At 38.4% G+C, this 21,834-nt stretch overlaps 1 protein-coding gene across 3 annotated transcripts in view; it reads right to left on the reverse strand.

The window, feature by feature from the left end:
- Nucleotides 1-21,834, reverse strand: part of SEMA3A (semaphorin 3A) — a 237,311-nt gene that overhangs the window by 49,759 nt on the left and 165,718 nt on the right. For all 3 annotated transcript variants that reach the window (XM_063396993.1, XM_063396992.1, XM_063396991.1), the window contains 2 exons: nucleotides 17,649-17,742; nucleotides 10,775-10,894 (listed from right to left, as the gene is read on the reverse strand). In XM_063396993.1, the coding sequence (XP_063253063.1) occupies nucleotides 10,775-10,894; nucleotides 17,649-17,742 (214 nt within the window). The remainder of the gene's footprint in view (nucleotides 1-10,774; nucleotides 10,895-17,648; nucleotides 17,743-21,834) is intronic.

Here is a 21,834-nt window from a genome sequence, read left to right on the forward strand (position 1 = left end):
CACAAAGCCCTGTGTTAGGCTCAGTCTTGCTCTGGTAAAGTCCATAGCCACAGCTCTGCTAAATACAGGACTTGAAACAATATCCTTGATAATAGAGTTTAATATTAGCTTAACCATTCTTTGCTAGTGTAACTTTTGAATCGTGCTCTTGAGCTACCTGAATGTGCTATCAATGTTTTAAATTCACTGACGTTTCCACTTTGTTGTAAAAATAGGCTTTTAATACTACACAGTATTTAGCAATCTAGTACCAGCCATCAGTTTGATATCAGCCGTGACATTATTTAATTTTCAGAATCACAGAGGTTAAAGCTCACTGAACTATAAACAGTTGGAAACATGGAGTGTAATCCCAAGGCACAGCTCTGCACAAGCTGTAATTTAAATCATATTGCATGCTAAGCTGAAAAGGCAGTGCAGGTCCCAGAGGGCATGAATAAATCTGCAGTCACTGATTTGCCACACACATTTGTGTTGGGATTCTGAAACTGTGCAAATGTGATGTCTTCCTTTAGAGCAGAGGACCTGTCATCTACTGAGATTTGTAATTAAATAACCCAAAGAACAAAAGCAATTACTCAGCCCTACAAATATCCAGGCTGAAATGTGTGCGATTTCATGAACAAAGAGAAGGGGAAGTTCCGGAGACAGAGAGAAAGGGAGGCTTTGAGTCTGAGATAATTCATCTGTGCCTAGTGCTGGTGGAGGCTTTAATGTATAGAACAGGTATTCACATACCTGGCTTACTTTGAACTAATAATTCCATCATCACAGGCTCCACGGTGAAGTGGATGTTTCTCCAGCTAAAGAGCCAATTATGCTTCCAGCTGGCTCCACGCCACCTCAGGTGCCGGCTTTGAGCAATCAGTTGTGTTAATTGCAAGCAACACTAAATGCCTTTTGGGACAAGCAATTCACGGTTCAGGAATGTTAGTGTGAAGGGGGTAGGTTCAGCCCCATTACCGAGAACAAATCACAGAGTTTGTGTAGGTCGCAGGCTAAGAGTTGGAATTTTATGGAATGGGGGAAAGAGGTGGGAACAGACTGAGGGGCTGTATCCTCACATCATTAACTCTGCTGGGCTTCTCAGTTAATTGGTGGGGTGGGGGCTATGTGGTGGGCTGTGTGGAGCCCTTCATATTTTCAGCTTGGCAGCTCTGTTCTCCCATTCCCCTAGCTCTGCCAAGCATTCTGATCCAGACCAACAGGGCTAAGACATTGGTCCAAGAGAAGGTACCTCAACTGCCCATGATCATGGCCTCCTTCACAATAGTTGACATTTTCTTTCTATTTATCATAGTGGGAAAACAATAGTTTAAATATGCATAGGGATTGTTTGATATAAAAAAAATTACAAGGGTGATAGTAACACAATGCCAAAAACAGATGATGAAGGGGAAACATATATAAAAAATAGCTTTTGAAGGAATGAAGAGTAATAATGAAATGAGATGAGCACAATAATGAGTAGAAATCAGATCTTGGCTGCATAGGGGTCATTGTCACGTGTTATCGGCTACAGTAAGTTGCATTTTTTAGTAACTATTTTTTGACTCAGAATCTCAATAACAAGCCAGTCATTTATTCACAAACATGGATTTCAAATATATTTGTCCATGAGCCCCCACACCAGCACTATTTAGAAGAACCCTGCTCAAATGTTGGAGGTGATGAATGAGAATCTTGGATTGAATCATGAAAGGGAGTCAGTGTGTGGTGGGGAGTGGGAGGAACTGGTACAAACCTCAGTCTGCAGGTGCTTAGAAACAGTGTGCAGGCTCAGGAAGTCTCTCTAATACCCTTCAGAGGCTCAGTCCCTGGTGTCCCACACGGATGTACAAAGAAAACTTCTTAAAACAAAGCCATCTTATTTCTCCCTTTAACACAGACTAAAACATTGCCAAACACTTTTGCGTCTGAAGCTGTGAATTTCATCAAATTCAATGCAACTCGCTCAGCACTCCCTATTTCTGTGTGGCTGAAACCTTTAATTCTCTCCCCACCGCCCCGCGGCCAGCGTGCTCCAGTCACATCACACTTAACCTTTGCCTTGGCTTCTCAGAAAAGAATTTGTTTCACTCTATTCACGGCTTCAACAGTTTGGCAAACTGCACTCGAGCACCGCGCTGGGCTTTTATATTGAACACACTAATCTGATTGTTTTTCCACTCTACAAACTTTGGGTCAACAATCAAGCTGCTGCCAGAAACTAATTAATTTGCAAACAGGCCCCATTTTCACAGGGGGAGAGCTTTTGAAACCTATGTCAGCAGAGCTGGTCACACCATGGTGACATGCATTGTCATGGCATCCACTTTTCTGGGTAATTCTCCTCACTAATTTTTCATCACACACATGAACTCAAATTACCCAGTCAACAGTAAATCTCCATTGAATGCCCACCAAACTCTGAACGTGGTGGCCTGAGAAGAGGAAATTGGTATTGACAGGGTCAACACTCATTAAATTGATGGCTAGTGCAGAAGGAAAAAGCCCCAAAACAACACAAGAATGCAAAAAGAAAATTCGGATGTATGTCATATCCCGATAAAGGGGGCTGTAACAGACCCACTCCTCCTTTGTTAAAATCAATTAGTATTCTGCTGTGTGACTCCTACTAACAGATTTCTGCTTAACTCTTCTGAAAAACTGGTTAGTGACTTTTGTGAACAAGAAAGGAGGCACAATTTGGTAGTTAAAAGTCACTGGTTTTCAAGCATCAGAGCTGTGACGAGCTCTCACAGAGATCATGGGAAACCTACTTGAATTTGCAAGGTCTGTAACACAGAGGCTTTGTCTTTGGAATCCTTCCACCTAATCTGAATTTTCCTTTTGCTTAAGCTGATTTGGATCTCTGCAAAATGACAATTACAAAGAAACTGGTATTGTGTATTTTAAAGTGTGTTCTATACCAAAAGCAAAGCAAAATGCAAACTTAGAACCTGAGTACTACACCTTTTCTGGACAAATTATTCTTTTTCCTACTGAGATTTATCTCCAAGGAAAAGGGAGAGTCTCTTCCTATGAACTGACGCCATGTGGGTAACATAGATAGATAGATAGAAATGATTTTTTTAATCATAAATTAAGTGAAAGTAGTTCAGAAAACTTTCTAGTAGAGGTTATTTCCACTGCTTGAATAATATACTGTTTGTCACCTTAAGTGGGCAGACCATCACTTTACAAAGCCATCCACTGCCAACTCTGTAAGTTATCCATTCAAACAAACCCATAGAAAAAGAAAATCCATCTTAGGGTTAAAACAAAAAGCAAAACAAAACAAACCACCACAAAAACCAAAAAAACACATGCTTCTTAGAGGAGATAGAATATCACTGGGACCATTGATAATCAGAAAATTGCAGGTGTTTTTTATCAGTGTGAGCAGGGCACAGAGCTCTACTCCTCCAAATGAATGTAATCCTGGAGTGTGCTCATGCAGATGGATTTTTACACAGCTCCTGCTGCTGAAAGAAGCAGATGAGACTTGGTGTTATTTTTCTAAAGGATGACTATAGAAAGCAATTCACCTGCATCATTGAATTTGAATCTGAACACCTAAATGAGATCACCAGTTTTGCCCAGTACAGAGGTACATTGATTTATCCACATCCAGCACCTACCCAGAGCTTGTTCTGGCTCCTTCATCCAACTGCCTTCCAGAGGAGGTGATGGGAATGGCTGCACTCTCAGATCTCACCCCAACATGAGACTCATCAGGATTTACTGCGTTGTTAACCTGATATATGTTGATAGGTTGATCTCTCAATTCACAATTGAAATAAACACCTTAAAATTTAGCAATTTTAAGGCACATCACCAATGGACCAACTCAGTGCACAAGAGTGAGTGCAGATCTCAAACTGGCCATCACTGTCAAGTCTCTTTTTAGAAAGACTATGCAGCAGAGAAACTTCCCTGGTCTCCAGTGGAAACAGTGAACAAAGAACTCTAAGCTCTACCATTATTTTTGATCTTATATGCACTATAAAGAGAGTCACAATGCATGAATGAATTGCAGCAAAGCATGGCTTCTAATCTACACTCCCAGCAATTTTTTTGGTGTGGATAGTAAGGCTGACCAAGTTAAAACCCATAAATGAGCCCATGGTTAACCATGTAATATACACATATCCTAAGTCAGGTTCCTGGACTAACTTGTATCCTAACTTCCTGGAGCATACTGTGGCTATAGCTCAGACCAATATGTTTACTGATGCAAGTCTTCCTGCTTCAGGTCGTGTTCTCTACAGTGTCAGGAAGCCTTCAAAATGTTCAGTCAGACCAGGAGAATGTTTTCTGCTGCATCATGTTTCCTTCCTGCTTTTTCCACTCCAACCTTGAAACTTGTCCTTTGGCTACTTTTACCATCTTTTCAACCTAAACAGAACAAAATATCATCCACAGCACTGATATTTAATGAAGAAAATGACCTGATCCTAGAGGGCATGGGAGGGATAGAGAATGAGAAAATCTGTTTCCTAGAATGATTTCAAATAATTTCATTTAGGCTACTTGATGGGAAGATTTTATTTCTGGTTGTCTTCACCTACCATCTTCATGACCTTTCTCATAAACAGAGACACTGTTAGGCACACTCTCTAATTGCTACTTGGTCTTTGATTTCTGAGCTAAATGTTTCTCTTATTTTGTATAAAGATAAAGGGAACAGTTTTCAGACAGGTTCAGCTGAGTCAACTGGCTCAAATACAAGAGCATCTTCTGGTCAAGTATTCAGCAGGGCCTTTGGCTTCCTGATCTATAATCATTTCAGATTAGTGACACGATAAAATGTCAAGTGATAAGAAAGAGCCATTTATTCTCTGATTTCAGAAGTTGTACATTTCTTCCAAGAAAAAAAAAAAGAATGGGTTGTAACAAAAAATGTATATAGAAAAAGCTTGTTAGATTGTGATGAGAAAAACAACTTAAAATTCATACTCAATCTCTCAAATATGGATCTACAGACTTAAGGGGGAAAAAAATTGTAAATTGATTTTGTGTGCCATTCTGTTCACAGTATTATGCCACCATCACCATAGTTTCTGAGCACTTCCTAGCACTGTTAGGTGACATTAGCATTTGTCACACATGGAATTTATCACAGTGAAATTATTTATTACTATTCTTAGCAATGAAGATAGTGGGAATGCGGGGTGGGAGGACTTATTGAGTGAGAAATGAGACTTGCATACATGGACATGTTTTGTTCCCCAAGGGTTGGAGCTGTTCATGCTTCTGAAAGCCGTGGGGGGAAAGCGTGGAACTCAGTCCACACCACAGCCTGCTTGATAGGACGTATCAGCTGTTCAAATATAGAAATGTGTATTTGAAATGCAAGAAATCCTTTCACAGGAGAATTAACATCAAAAGAACAACAACAAGAAAATGACATACACAAAAAAATCCCCTCAGTGTTTTCACTCATAAGGTTGTTTAAATATGTCCTTGTAAATTCATGGTGATGCAGACCTGGGAAGAGACTTCTTAGTCCGCTCACCCCAGTGTCTTGGGATGTCAGGTAAATGTGCTATATAACACATGAAATGTTACCTGAGTTCCTCTTAAAACCAGCTAGGCTGCCTCACTGACTACTTCTATTGGACAGCTTTTTCTGATTTCATTCTCATCATAGTTTAAGACTTCTAATTTGAAGACTAAATAAATTCATATGCTGTTCACACTTTTTTTTTAAATGTGCTTTGTTTAAAGCTCTTCTCTTGATGGAGATTTATTGTATTTGTAGCATCTATCAGCTCCTTCCTCCAATAAGATCTTAGATGCATTTTATGAAACAACCCCAGGTAACAGGATGTTTAGGTTCTGTGGCCCCTTTCCACAGCTGATACCTGTATTTTACTGCATGCTGTATATCTGGATTGAGAATGTGTAGGAGATGAGCTGGAAAATGGGAAAGGCATTTAGGGACAAGGGAGTGGCACAGCAGAGGGGGACATCAGTGCCCATGTATAGGTAGGAAAAGGGTTTGGTGTGGCTGATCAGAGACTAATTATAGTTCAAGGATCAGAATATGTACACACCCACGTCTCAGCAAGAGTAATTAATTTCTAACATTTTGACACATTAAATGCACTTTATTAGAGAGGCAAAAATCGCATAAAATATCTGCAATCCTTTCTTTCTGTTGCCACACATTAGTCTACTGTGCAATACATACATACTCAAAATCACGTGTGTGTAATGCCAATGCTGGACATTCAACAAAGTGTCCTAAGTGGAAACAACACAAAGTGATGTCTACAGTTCTGTTTGAATGCCAAGAGAATATCGAGCCCATGTTTCCTGCCTTGGACCCTGTTAAATTTAAGAGGGCATTTTCTTTTTTATTGAACAGTCGCTCAGCTTCTATAATTCTCAGCTGTTTATGTAACAGTAAAGATTACCAAGGACAATAACCTTAGGGGACTAAGCACAGTTACTACACTACTTTAAAAATTAAGCCATGGAAAGTATGCTAAAATAATATCATAGAGTGGTTTAAACCCATAAAATTAAGGAAATTCCAAGTCAAGTCTGGAAATCCAGACTGACAATCTCTCTTAACCCCAGGTCTAGTAAAGAGGGTGAGTGAGGCCAGTATTTCTGGGGTGCAAACCAGATTCATAATACTATCCTAATGCAGCTTTTGTGATTTCATTTCCTTTCAGATTTTGCTCAGCCCAATCCTGCTTTGCTTTTAAAATAAATGTTTATGGTTATTCATTTTACAAAATGTTAACAATTCAAGGCCAGATCCCCTGTGCTCAAGTCAGAGAAGATGAGAGCAGCTTTAAGCTCTCTCCTTCCACTCCTCTAATCCTCAGCTTGAAAACTGCCTTGGGTGCATTGCCTTTGCATTGCTCAGCATTTGCTCTGGTAGACTGCACTGCCAATTCTGCCTTTTTGCCTGCAGCCATGCCCTCAGCCCTTGCAGGAAGGCGGTGGGGATGGTGTACAGCAAATTCTGCCTGCTGTGCAGCAGGGAACCCCTGGCACCAGGACAAGCTGCTCCCACCTGCCCAGGCCTCTACTCATCTCTTCTTTTTTAACTTCTACAGCAGTTCATGGAAGCAGGACATGATCCATGCTTCCTCAAAATAACTTTGTGCTTCTGAACTATGAGAGGCAATGGCACATCTAAAGGGAATCGTGTACTTGGCAATAGGCAAGACTTTGTAAGATATATGTGTAACATCAAGGCCGTTGCTCCTTATAGCAAAGCTGTACAGAAGACTGTTTCCAGCTTCAGAATTTTTTTTCTGAGAGTTCAAAACAATTCTTGACCCTCACTGGGACTGAGTAAGATTGCCAAAGCTTTTTTTGTGCAGAGAAAACCCTATGCACATACAAAAGAGGAGGAAGAAATATCCAATGTGTGCGTGAACATGGCTTATAACAAAGCATGTGATTCAGTCTGGGGCACTGGACTGCAGCTTTTCATGTCCAAGATGACTTCCCTGAGCTGCTTATTTTACTGTGTTTTTGCAAATGCTTCCTTGACACATCTGGCCAACTCTGTATCAATAATTAAATATACACTGCTACAGTGACTGATGTATAGTTCCCTAGCTTCTAGATGAATGCCCTGACTACAGGGGTATAGAATGAGTCTCCCTTGTTTTATTTGGCTTGGTGACTGTTTAATTATTTATACAAAATGAAAGCTTTAGAAGCCTGTGGGTATTTAATATCTCTAAGAGTCTTAAGAAGTCTTTAAGAGCTGCTGGTCAGCACCTTCCCTTGGGCTAGGCACAGTTCTCTTCCCCAAAACATACAATTTCTGAAAGAAGGTTGAGCATCTCCAGAATGTGACTGTGTGATCTCTATAGTAACTCTGTGTTCCTGCTAAAATCCCCCAAACTTAATCACTCTGTGTAATGTTGTTCTACTTTTATGCCAGTTCAGGGCAAGACAATTTCTGGGAAAAGTCTGCAAGCTCTTCACGTGCAACTGTCTTCTCCTCTCCATTTTTGGTACCAAACATCTGTGTTCTCTGCACCCTGTCAGCTCTGACCTCAGCCTGAGTATGGCAAAAGCAGTTCAGCTGCTGCTCTGACTGAAGTAAACACTAACAAGGTCTCAGAACTGGATGCCTCACCACCTAATTATTAAACTCTACAGGGATGAGAATTTGTCTCAGTTTGATCAGAACTGCTCTGCAGCTTTCCGTATATGCCCCTTAGAATATTGTTTTTCCATCTGAGGTTAAGTACACTGTAAAAAGCAACTAGAAAAGCAAACCCACCACTACACAGAAATCCATCTCTTTAGTAAAAATCTTATAAAGGTCTGCAAACTTAAGGTTCAAAAATAGTTTGTATAGATCTTTAAGAAAGCTGTGAACTCATTCTTCAATAAGAGCTTGTTTCATTAGAAGTATATGCACTTTAAAGATGTGCAAACACAGAGCTTCTTTTATATTTTTTTATTTTATAATTATATTTAAAAAAGAAAAATGACAAATTAAAAACAATAATCAAAGGACTGGCATGCCTGCAGTGTTTCAAACCCAAACGATTATCACTTTTGGATTTCCATGTTAAATGCTGAAATTAAGAGAGCTGTGTGGAAAGGCTGCCAGGATCTTATCACTGGGAAATTAACAGTAAAGCCTCAGAGCCTCTAATAGGAATGTTGTAGTGCAGATTTTAGGCCAATCTTTCCATTTAAGGAAGGTAAGTGTATTAAGTTGCAGCGGAGAGAGAGATTTCAAAAACGTACTTAAGGATCATTCTCTATTAAATTATGGACAGTTATAAGAGTAATTTCTAAAGGTTTCACTTTGATTCTTATCTTGTTTTAAATGAAGTTAGAAACTTTCCATACAGGAATATAGTGCTGAGAGTTGAAAATCACCTTTACCCTGTGATACAAAAAAATGTCATCTTTCCACTTTTATGCTCATTTTGTAAAATACTTAAATTCAAGAAAGCTTGAGGTTCATCAGCTCTCCACCTCGAGCACAAAGCAGTTGTGGTTTCTGCACGCTGTCAGATGTAACCTTAGTGCTAATTTGGGAAAAGCAGTTCTCACATTTAGTGCTGAAAGACTGAGAACCGAATCCACAACGCAGTGACACATTTTCAGCAGTGAAGCACAGAGCCTGTGGACAATGGCTGCATTTTCCCACTGCATAAATCCTCCTGACTCAGCTGTCATTGTGCAAATCTACTGCACAAAAGGAGATTTTGCTTGCATGATTGGGCTTTAAAATGCCATCATGACTATCATAACAAAAATTGATGTTGGTCATCTTTAACATGTTATTACCCCACCAGGTATCAAGATAGATGGGTATGTCTATAACCCTTATACTTTACTGTTTCTTGAAGCCCAGAAATCTAGTTTACGGTTATAATAAAATAACCCAATGAATACCATTTTTGTATTACTGGGTAAACACAGATTGTAGAACTGAAATGTTGTAGACCTGAATCTACTCTCCAGAAAGACAGTAGTCCACATGAATTGCAGCAAAACTAAATTTAACAGGATATACATCAGATTCATAAGCTTGTCATATTAAAATACAGCTCCATACTTCTCATATACACACTTACATGATACGTGTATCCAGTGTATCCAGTGTATATTATATACAGAGTTAATCCAACTTGCAATAACATCTTGTGGTTTTAATTATGAGTCAGTCAACATCATTATGATGTTGTTATGGATTATATATACAGCTAATGTGATTATCCAGTTTGATACTAGTAGTTCTTGAGTAGCTTATAATAAAATATTTTTTAAAACATATTCTTACACATTAAAATACATGTGAAGAGTTTGCATTAATTGCAAACCCACATAAGAAAGCCTCAACCTCAGCAGACATAAATAATATGACTAGGAGCAAATAATGTCTAAGAATAAAAGAATTTGTGAATTCAAAAACAGGAGTGCAGGTGCAAGCAGTATGTACAGCAAAAGTAGAGCTAGTTAACTCTTAAATAATTAAAATTTAAATTAACTTAGCAACTACAGTTAGTAGTTCTTAATTCAAATGTCAGCTTTTTCAGACAGTGAATTCTCATTTCTAAAATGCTCATATCCTTGTATAGCTGAAGCCAAGTGTAATTCCCTTTGAGCTATTGGAAATTTGACTTCAGTAAAACTTGGATAGAGTACTCAGATGCATTCTAAAGTATTTGAGTACATGAAGCCAAAATTAGATCTTTTCTGAAACTATCTTTCCCTCCTCAGACACGCAAATGAACAACCACAGGCTTGATTACTAATATCCATACAATAATGTAAGCTATTGTGCCTTGCTAAACTATTGGATATTTTGAAACCAAATCACTTGGAATCCCCAGGACCCTTCTCTCTTTTTCCAAACTCTTGACAACTTTGGCTTGCTCTTGAAGTTCTGCTGGTTGACTTTCTGCTGGATGTGGTCAGTGTCTCCTTCAACCCAGCAAAAATTAAACCTTGTTCAAGGCACAATCCTGCCCAAGGCTCTGGACCTACTTTGTGTTCATGTGTGGCTGATGCCTCCAGCCTTGAGCTTTTGTCCAGCTTGCATGACTCTGCTGCTCATAGCGTCTGTGTGTGTTTTAAATTTAATCACACCCCACAAATCTCCGAGTAATTAAACCAAAAATGCTTCTTTTTCAAAAGTGATTACTTTTGATTAGTTTAACTGATTTAAGACAGAATTCTGCTCCAAATAACGGAGGAGTGTATATGTCACAGATGTTGCTGGAACGGAGCTGTGTGCTAGTTTTGGTGGGTGGATGAGTGTAACCAGAGAAATGTACATTTCACATACCATTCAGCCACCGGGAGTCGTGCTGCTCTGTTCTGATGGGATGGTGATGCCCCAGAGTCCGGAAAATGGCAAAGTCCCTGCCCATGAAGTCTGCTGCTGTGCCAGAGTACAGCTCTCCATCTGTGGGAGGACATAACTGTAAGCAACATTCCTCAATTTTCCAGTCATGGTAAGTCAGAGAAAGCTGTCATTTGTTCATATTTCACTAATAGGGATAATGAGTAAATTAAAAAACAACAAGCCACATGCAACGTATTGTCATTGAAAATAGAGATTAGACCAAATTTCTCACTGCAGAGCTTAATTGCAACCTCTTGCAAATGAGCTGTATCTGCTGCCCGCTGGTGAGCTTTGCAAAAATATGTTTGAATTCTTAGGCTGGAACAGTGGCAGCCAGTGCATCTACCCTGGCAGGCAGGAGTATGCAGCCTCAGAAAACCTACCTCACTGTGAAATTGCCCTGTTTAGAACAGCAGTTTGGTCTGGAGACCTCCAGAGCTTCTGTCCAACCTACTGGGTTTATGTGAACTGAAGAGTCCAGCTCAGTCTCTTTTGGTTCAGGAAGTCCTTAGGTCCCTTCAAATTTTCCCACAGAAATTATGTGAGTTTTACTTTGGTTGGTGTGAGGGGTAGTTTTGGGTTTTTGGTTTGGGATTTGTTGTTGTTGTTGTTGCTGTTTTGTTTTGGTTTGTTTTTTACTCTATTTCTGAGCAGATCCTCAGAAAACAGTATACTTTACAGGAAAGACAGTGTTAACATGCTTTTCTCCTTTGTAACCGTGGTACTGGCAGAGGGCAAAAGCTAAGGGGGAGAATAAACGAGATCTTTCCCTGCTACCTTGACCCCCATGCATTTTACAGCGAACAACTGAACTAAAAATTGACCTGTGGTACTTCAGCCCATAAATGGCACACACACAGCCTAGCTGGAGATGAAACTCATCCCAGTGTGTCCCTCCTCAGACAGCTAGAAGTGCCACAGAGGAGACAGAGAGGGGGAAAGAGAGGCTGTCTAAATTCTAAGAAGCAGGTCAAGTTAAATATGTGCCAGCTGGTAGAGAGTGCAATAATAAGAAGGACATTGTAATGAGACCCACAGAAAGAACCAGGGATCAAAGTACAACACATACCTTCCTGACATTAATTTAGAGCTTGTCCATGAAATCACTCTGAATCAAAAATGCTAAAAATGCATTTTTAGGACTCTGTTCTACATCTGAATGTGAAATGAGATAACCTACCCTATACTGTTAAAATGAAATTAAAAAGCATTATTCCTTCCAACTACTACTTTCAAGCTACCCATATTACACAGGTCCCTTGTGAAAAAGACAAGTTTGAGGATAAAATAACTCTTTCTTTAGCTAAGGTAATACAGTTTTCACGGTCATGATGAACTCTACCATATCCTCATTTTAAAACATCCTTTTAGGAACAAGTTTATCATTTTCATGGCAATTTTAGGTATTTCCATGTCAGGACAACCAGATCCAAGCATGCCTATTGGATATCACTGGCATCCTTTCCCCTGAACAGTGACACCATGAAATCACTGACTGAACCTACAGTGGCTCTGTACCATATGGTAGTCATGAAAGTCAGGAAGGGTGAAAACGTGATAGCGGAAAGGCGTGGAATTGAATGAATTCACAGCAGAGATTAGAAACAAATAGACCAGTCATGCCCAGCAGGAGGTGTAATCAGAAGGGAAACAGAACAGCATATCATTAATTAACGATTTACTATTCTTCTATGTCATTTTCAGAATTTTTTGAAGGAGAGACAATCACTTAATTATAGTGATTATAATGTACAGAGTATGCAGCTGAGATTTTAAAGATCATAAAACCTTTTTGCCTGTGAAAAGGGCTTTGATGCTATGCTTAACCTTTCTTTAACCTTATCTTCATTTTCTTGTCTTTCAATCCCTAGTGAGTTCTGATAAATCAATAGAAATCAAAGGGGAAAGGAAAACCAACAAGGCCTATTTTTCTTCTTAGTTATCAACAGATCTAAAGGTCAATCAGTCAGGAAAAAAATCTATATTTAATACTATACTGCTAAAAGTAAACCAAATACAGTTTGAAAACTAATGAAATTATATATTTGAAGTATTTAGAATTGCTAGGTTTTTTTACACCTCTGTTTCTAACTTGATATATAAACACCACTGGAAATGAACATATCTTCCAGGGTGGACTCAGCTCAGCCCAAGAGGACACTACAAGGCTCTTGTGGCTGGTACTTTTTCTTCAGTGGTGACAAGATAAAGGTTTTGCCAGTAACTGGCTTCAGCATGTTTCAAATGAGGAAGGGTCTGTAGAAAACTGTCTGACCTTCCTATCATCCCTACTACAGACCCTCCAAGTTTCAGTATACCTAGACCAGTGCCTGCAGTTTGAGCTGATCTGCTGTAGTCATGCAAAAAGGGGATTTTGACTTCTTCCAGACAGAAATACCAAGGAATATCATTTATTTTTGTAAGGCTTCAGATAATTTTCGCAAAATTCAGGGTGAGCCTCAAGTCATGTCCCAGATGTGCACATCCCTTGAGTTAGTGCTATGCAAAAGCTATATGAGGATTTTGCCTCCTGTCTAGATAGAGGTATATTCATCTTTATTTCCCTGTGCATACCTTCTTTTGGACTCAAATTTACTCATTGCTAGTCTGGAAAATGAATCTTTAATGTCATGGATAGTCTTCACTATGGTATTTCTATTGTCAGCAGTTTTAAAAGAAGGTTTATAAATTTTAAGAAGAAAGTGGAGATTAATAGTTGGAAAACTCATAAACATTTATTGAAGGGAAAAAATAAAGTAGAAAAAAAAAAAGGAAAAAACCTGGTCACTTTGTCTTTCCAGCCCAGCAGCACAAAGGAACAACTGTCCAGAACTAAAGGATGGCCTTCAGTTGTTTGCATAGCTACAAAACATATTTTGGACAAAAAACACCTATTGTAATGGAGGAGCACGCTGACACAAGAATGTAAACAGAAATACATATATTGACTTTACTAAGTAAAGAAGCAACAATTAAAATCCATTGTAATGCTGATTTTTGGAGGGGAGGAACCATTTTTGTCTGTACTGCACATAAACTTCACAGAAGTCAGAATAACTCCCCAAGGTCATGATATACAAAAATGTTGAAAACTAAGCAATAGGCATATATTTGATATTTTTTTTGTATTCAGCTTTTAAATCAGATTGCATTCTGAAAGAAAATAATTTGTGGAAAGTTAAGGATCTGTTAAATTTCCTTTTAAATGAATGAGGAATATAGGCAAAACCAAGCCTTGAATGTCACAATTACTCTCAATGATAAAAGGGCTCACCAATGAAATCTATCCTTGGTTAAAAGGTTTATTCAGTAAAGGTAAGATTTTCAGACATAGGGGTGGTTTGACTTCATTTCTTTTGAAGCCAATAGCTAAAACTTCCCAGAAAGTACAGTAATTTTAAAATCTTGAACCTCATATGTACTTACGAGGTAACTTCTAAGAAATAGAGTAGTAAAGTTATTCACTGGTGAAAACCTCTTTCATATCATATTAATACATATTTGGGAGGATTAAGGTATCTAAACTGGTTTTTACACGAAAACTGGTTTTTAAATTTTTTTTTTAAATGAAAGGTTAAATAATTGTTAAATTCTAAAAGGAAACGTGAATTGTTTAAAGAAAAAAATCAATGAGACACAGAAGCATAAAAAGCTTTGAGATTCTGGATAACCAAAGCTGTTGAAAATACCAAATGGTCATTTCCCTAAACAAACTGATATTGGGACAATGCTGCCTCCTTCTCTAAAGGTTTTCTTTTTAAATATCCTAATGCAATTCCTGTAGTCTAACACATTCAGTGATATTTTCCCCTGTGATTATATTCCTTGGAAACCATGCTGCTTCTCATTTTCCTCCTGCACTGGAATACTCATGAGTGGTGCCCAGGGATTTCTCAGTCTCTACATTTCATGCATTAGCCCACTCAAATGGAGACTGCTTAGTTAGCAGCACATAGATGGGAATGGCTGCATAGGCTCTTACATTACTAGGAACTAGTTATATCATGCTCCCAGCTGGCATTTACTTTAGAGTAGGACAGCAATAACCAACTTTAATGAACAACTGTTAAAAAAATAATGAAAAATGTTTGCAGGTGGATGGAACAAGGAATGGAAATGGAAAATATTGGAAAGATTTAATAAACATGAACTGTTTATTTTCATTTAGCTTTAGTGTGGGGGTTTTTTGTTGTTTGTTTTTGGGGTTTTTTTTCCAAATACTATTGATTTTTTTAGGAGAGAGGGAAAACTGAAGATCCTCTTTACACTGGTAAGAGTTTGTTTCAGCTGAAATATAGAATAGGCTTCTTGGGAACTAATGGCTATTAAAGACCTGAAGTTACTTTTTCCAAATTAACCTTCATGTTTTGCCCAAATTCCTACATTTCACTTACCTAAAATTTACTTTCTACTTATGGTGTCAAAAACATGTTCTCCTTCCACACTTTGCAAAATATCTGTTTAGTGTTTCTGATGATGAAGAGGGATAATGTTTCCCTCCTGTATGGAACCATCTGAATTACTCTTCTCAGCCTTTTTTTTTACTTTCCTGATAGTTGCTTTGAATGTCTAATTGTAACATTGCATTTTAATGAATGCTGGGGAATTCTTTTACATAGTTGTCTTAAATCTCAGATAAACCATGGTCACTTAGAAGGACAAATATTCTGTCACGTGAAGGGCCAGAAGCAGCTGAGTTACAGCTCAGCCCAGGAGAGAGAAGCAGCAGTGCATCCATGTCCTTGGTGTGACGTCTTTGTGGTTAGAGGCTCCTCTGGCCTCCATGCCCACATTCACTGCTTCACTGCCATCTCCCAGATTTGGAGAGCAGTTGGACCAAACCTCCCCATGCAGTCACTGCCTGGCCAGCATATTCCTTGTTTCTCAACAGTTTTGGGGGGAGGAAATGATTTTGCTTTGGGTCATCATTTTACCATAAAAAACAAAGGGTTTTTTGGCAAAGAGGAGTTATTTTTAGGCAAAGAACCAGCGGTGAATTTGCCATACACCCTCTGAAATACACACTCTGCAATACACACTGGGCAGAAAAGGGTTGAAGTAAACGCAACATCAGAATCAGTAACGCAGTGTGAGGCACCTATAAGGAGGCAGAAAAAGAAGGTTGCTCATGTTCAGGATGCAGGAATGCTAATTTCAGCTTCACCCTGAGTTTTGTGTGAGTACAGTAGAAATTAGTCACTGGGTTTGAATGCTTGATTTACACCATTTGCCATTGTCTGTAACTGAGGCCTGATTTAAAACAAATGATCATGCTCAGTCTATTCTTTATTAGGAGGAAATATACATGGAGTGAAAATTATAGTGACAGGAAGTGGGCTCAAGAAAGCAAAGATGTTTTAAAGACATGAAATCTAAGCCGAAGGAAGTAAGATAATCATATTTGTGATGGACTGAGTGAAAAAAAAAAAAAAGGAATGTGAAAAGCTAGACGCTGTTGACTTTGTGCAGTTGCATACCGGGTATACCATGTAATACTGGCTTGTCATCATTCTCTTCTTTATTATATATTAAAGTAAATAGTAAAGCTATTCGCTTGAGAGTAGCCCTGCCACAAATTCAAGTTGCTCCAGGCACTAATTTATACACTGGCCTTTTACACACACTCTTTTTTTCCTTTCTGTTTGTACAGGGTGCAAGCTGCAGCAAGATGTGGATGTCTTTCCTGTTTTTCCTGTTAAAAAGTGTGTGTCCCCAGGTTAGCTCATCAGCTGGGATCATTATGGGCTACTAAGATCAGGAAATGAGACACACTTAGGATTAAATTTTTGTTGCTGTCTATTTTGAATAGCTTAATTTTTAAATGCAATGCAAACAGAATAAGGGCAGACAGTAGGCAAGGCCCTAGGCTAACAATATGGACAAAGGCCTGAAGAAACCAATGTATCCATTATGTCTCATTTCCTGAAGATTTCTGAGATAAGAGAATCTCCAATTTTCTGAAACAATTGTTGTATTTGAAGTTGTAATAAATTGCCAGAAAGTTACATGTCAGGATGTTAGGGATAAGGTGGCTACACCTAGGCAGAGGTGTAAGGAAAGAGGAATGTGCTTCCTCCTAATTTAGTCTCACAAAACATTTTTTTGCCTTTTTTTATGAAGGTGAAGTAATAACAATGAACATCTTTAATTTAATTAGGTAAGTTAAATCAATTAGATAAATTCAATCAATTGCATTAGTTCAATTAGATTGACACAGTCCAGTTGCTCCATATTTACATATTCCATGAAATGAAGTATTACCAATTCAGAAACACTTAATTTATTTAAATCTTTTCGTTCTGGCCAGGAATTTAGTTTTATTTACTGTCAGGCAGATCTGTTCAGCTGAAATATCACCTTAGGGCCAAGACCTGTGACTGTTCATTGATCTCCAGCTCCCATGCAAGGTAAAGCTGGGTGACAGACATTCCTTGGCAGAAAAACTGATGTAAGGAGTTATTTATTCCTGCTCTCACTTAGCTCTCAGCTGTGCTTGTGTGACCACCAGTGTGGCCAGCCTGTTAACTGGGTGATTAAAATGCCCCCACCAAGATGTGAGGAGGAAAAACACTTAGCAGAATCAAGGTCCTGCAGGGGTATAAAGCAGCTCTTGTGATACCTGAACCTGGGTTTACACCTCAGGACACTTGGGTCAACTGTATTAAAAGTAAACCAGAATTACTTTAACCTGGAAATAAACTGCATAAAATAAATACCTATCATAGGTGCTGCAAGGAGAAAAAAAAAAAGCAGAAAACCAGCAAATTATTTACAGTGAATGCATCTCTCATTGAATTCGTTATGTAGCACCTACCTACTAAAAGTGAAGCTGTCAGCAGTTTGGGATCATAAGGGCTTTTCCCTCGCCCATTTTCAAAATGTGACTCTTCCATCCTAAAAATGTTGTCCTGTAAAATTTAAAAGAAAAAAAAAAACAAAACAGGAAAAAGCAACATTATTTGATGAAAGAAAACTAAGTAATTTGAACAAAAAAGTGTGCAGTATATGTGAGTCATAGCGGGGTTTGTGGCTTCAGGGAAGTCAAATTGCACTAAGTGAAGATCTGGTAAAAGTTCCCATTCTCTAATCAGTATGTGCTGAGTGCTGGTCAAAGGCAAAAATACAGATAAATAGCTTGTGTCTCTTCTGTTCCACTTCACATATAATTTATTTTCATATTAATTTTCATGGTTTTATTGAATTATTTTGCTTTCACTGAGAATACATCTGAGTAATAGTAATGAAGAAGCAGTAATTTGAAACTTTTATCTGAAAAAAAGATAAAATCTATTTTCTACTGACTATTACTTTCTGAAATGTGCCACCACTGTAGATTAGCACATAACACAATGCTAAATTCTGCTTTTCCTAGACTGAGTATTAGTGACTTACTATTTTATACACATCCTCAAATTCAATTTCAACTGCATCAGAAAAGTAGTAGTAGTAGTAGTAGTAGTAGTAGTAGTAGTAGTAGTAGCAGTATTCAGTACCTTGTGAAAAAACTTTTAAAATTTACAGGTTGAGGGCAAATCATAGGGGAATATAAACAAAGATTAAAAAGAGCCTCCGTCAACACCAAGTCAAATGAAGGAAAATAAATCCAGAGCAATGGGCTTTTCAGTGCATTTAATGACTTTAACTGAGGGACCAAGTCTGCCAATCAATTTGAATAGTATGTTTATCCTACATTTTGTACTGAGGATAAAATCAGAAGAATAGATGCCTTTTGCACAGAAGTCTTCAGCACTCATAGAAGACGTGAAGACATCAAAACTTGGGCTTTCCATTTCCCACCTGCACTGTGGTTAATTTGCATTGACACCTAATTAAGTCAAGGAGCCCCAAAGAGAAAAGATTCATCTCCAACTTGGAAGCAGCACCCTCCTTGGCAACCTGCCTTCCCTATATTGCTCATCCATACTGAACCCAGGCATGGGCCAGGCTGGTGACCAAACACACTTCCAAATGATGTTATTTTAAACCCACTGTGTCCATGACTCTGTAAGTCACAGGCTACAGATTTTATTACAGGCCTGTTCAATTACATCACACAAGCACATATCTCTGTGTATTTATTACACATTTTCAAAAGAACGTGAGATGGATTTCACATTTTTTTCCATTCACTGAAGAGAAAGATGAAGGGAAAATGAACTGTTGGGTGGATAGTCATCTATGGCTTACTGCACTGTAAGATAAAAAGGTTGGACACAGCTTTGTGAAGTTTGATCCCAGAATTCAAGCTCAATCTCCTAAGGCACGTTCTTGTACATGCAGCCAGACTGATTATGTTTATACAGCCATCCTGTAACTGTGGTATGTGACACAGCTTTACATATCTCTCTTTCCTGTTGTCTTTCTTTCTGGTTCTTAATAATCCAGACACATTCCGTGCTTCTCTCCAGTTTTCTGACTTTGCTCCTTCTAACCAGAGATGAATAAATAATCAAACAGAAAAATATTTCTGGAATTCTACTGTAGGGTCCATATCTAGATCTTGCACAATAAATAAAAGTAGTAAATTGCCGAGAATGCTAAACCTCAACTGCAATAATAGAAGATGGCACTAATGCTACAAGCTATTATTGAAAAATGTTATGAATCTACATTTTCTTGGCATTTCTTCTTAGTAGATGATAATTGCTCAACCTGCACACCAATGGATATCTGATAAGGCTACAGAGTCAGTGGCATGACAGTTAAAGCAAAATATATTCCCAAAATAATCCCATGTATCATTATAAGACAAATAGGAAACAGATGTAGAAAGTGATTTGGTGTAAGGAGGATCTGATTTTTGACTGTACTCCTCTGGTTTATGTCACTGTAACTCTACAGATATTGGTGTGTAGGGGGCAAGAACAAGTGGAGACCAAGGTCAACATAAGTCAGAGATGATCTACCCTACTCTTCGTGTTTGTGGAACAAAACATTTGAAATAAGAGGCCTGAAAGGGAAATCCCACAGTGTTTTCACATTTCAGTTAAAAAGCAATGAAGAGACACGTACTGTAAGTTTCCAAATTTATGGGTGAGTAATAATGACAATAAATACATCACCATTAAGTGCCAAACAAATGTATCATGGTAAGTCTGAGTCCCCAGGCAGCTCTGATAAACATGCTGTAGGAAGTCAACCTGTCACAAACAGGGCAACTTGCCCAAACAGCTTTTTGGGTGCTGAAATCAACCTATCTCTATCTACAAACCAACAGAACATACAGGCAAAAGAGGAATAAACTCTTTTTTACATACCACCCACCATTTTAAAAGCCTAGGAAGCAGTATTACTTGGGATAGGTAATTCTATTCACTTTTCTGCAGCATTTCCACACAAATTTAATCAGTTTGACTGGAGATAGCAAAGAACAAAGCTCTGCTCAGAGATTTTGGGGGTCTTTGGACTATGTGAGTGTGGCCCTCTTTTGCACAGTACAGACAAGAGCTGTTAGATGGAAAGAATGAACATTGTTTTCAGAAAAATTCTGATCAGCTAATATTTTTGCTGCTTCTTGGGTTTTGCAGTTAACTGAATACAAAGAATGGTACTGCAGTGAGTCAGCAAATGCCTGAGCCATAGACAGCAAAACCCCCTCTGTATTAAACAAATGCTCAATGTTGCAAAGTTTTATGAGGGCTGTTACAGAATCAAGGACAGGAATTCATGACAAAGCAAGATTGCCAGGTGGGAGAAAAGTTTCTAGAAATGCAAAAAGAAGAAAGAAAAAAAAAAATCAAAGAAAGGCCTCTGTAACTCAACAATTAGTCCAATTTATTGTCTAAACCCTTTCATTAGTTGCACTGGCAGCCCAAAAGGACATTACAATGTACTTCAAAACTTTTTTACAGATCCTTGTAGCTAAAAACCTTGCTGTAGCATGTTTTATGGGTTACTAAACACTAAGTTTATATCTCATTGATGCTACTTTATAATCCATAGTAAAACCACTGAAAATGAGATTGTTTAGGTCTTGAAATTCCACAAACCCATAAAGACAACAACTGACTGCTGGCTCATGGTATGACATGAATTGTTTCACCTAGTAAATGCCTTGCATGGTAGGAGATAATGCTTCTGGCTCCTTAAAACATATGTTTTCCTGTAGCAGATAGCATGATAGATGGCAAGATTTAGCCAAAAAGAACTACAGTTCAGTCCTGGAAATGAAGGAAAAAAAAATGTCGTGATTTCCAATGATCTGCCACTTCCAGGCTCCAGAGACCTGCTTCCAAACCAGCTGAAACAGGACTGAAGCAAAGTTGTCATGTCATGGCACTGAGTGGTGACAAGGCATTGCTATCTGACTAGACACTTCACATCTTGTTACTGAATAGCTTCAGTCAGCCAGTGAGCCAATAAATATAATGCTATATATACATAAACATAACTACTACATACCTATTTATACATATATATATATTTATACCCAGTATGGTAACTTCTTACATGAATTTTTTGTATCTCTGCCTTTACCTAGCCCACCCAGTACTGTCTCAACATAATGAAGAGAAGGGAGACGAAAACTTAAATTAGACGTTATTGGTAAATATACATTTTATTTCCCAGTTTAGTACTACTGCCTTGCAGGTGAGCATGTGGCCAGTGAGGAAACATGAACCTAGCATCCTAAGTTTGGGCAGTGCTGACTGCTGAATTTCAGGGGGATTTTTTTCCTGAAACCTTTCTGGCAATTCTCACAGAAATCATCCCAGAACTGCAGAGCCTAATGCAGTGAAACCACTGCTGGTCAACAATGAATAAATACAGTGCAAGCAAATGATCTGAAGAGACTTTGCTGATGGACTGGGTACAGCTCTATTGAGTTACTACTGGTTTAAATTATTAGGCATGGAATGACAGCAGTGAAGCTCCCCATCCACTCTAGTGCAATAGAGTGGACTCATATCCTTATTCTTGTAACCCTCAAACCACAAATAGAAAGGAGCACATCTCCAGGGTATCTTTCAGGGATGAACTGATTTCCACAAGAAGCTGCT

The sequence above is a fragment of the Prinia subflava genome, chromosome 4, assembly GCF_021018805.1.
Source record: "Prinia subflava isolate CZ2003 ecotype Zambia chromosome 4, Cam_Psub_1.2, whole genome shotgun sequence".
In the NCBI taxonomy this organism is placed as follows: Eukaryota; Metazoa; Chordata; class Aves; order Passeriformes; family Cisticolidae; genus Prinia; species Prinia subflava.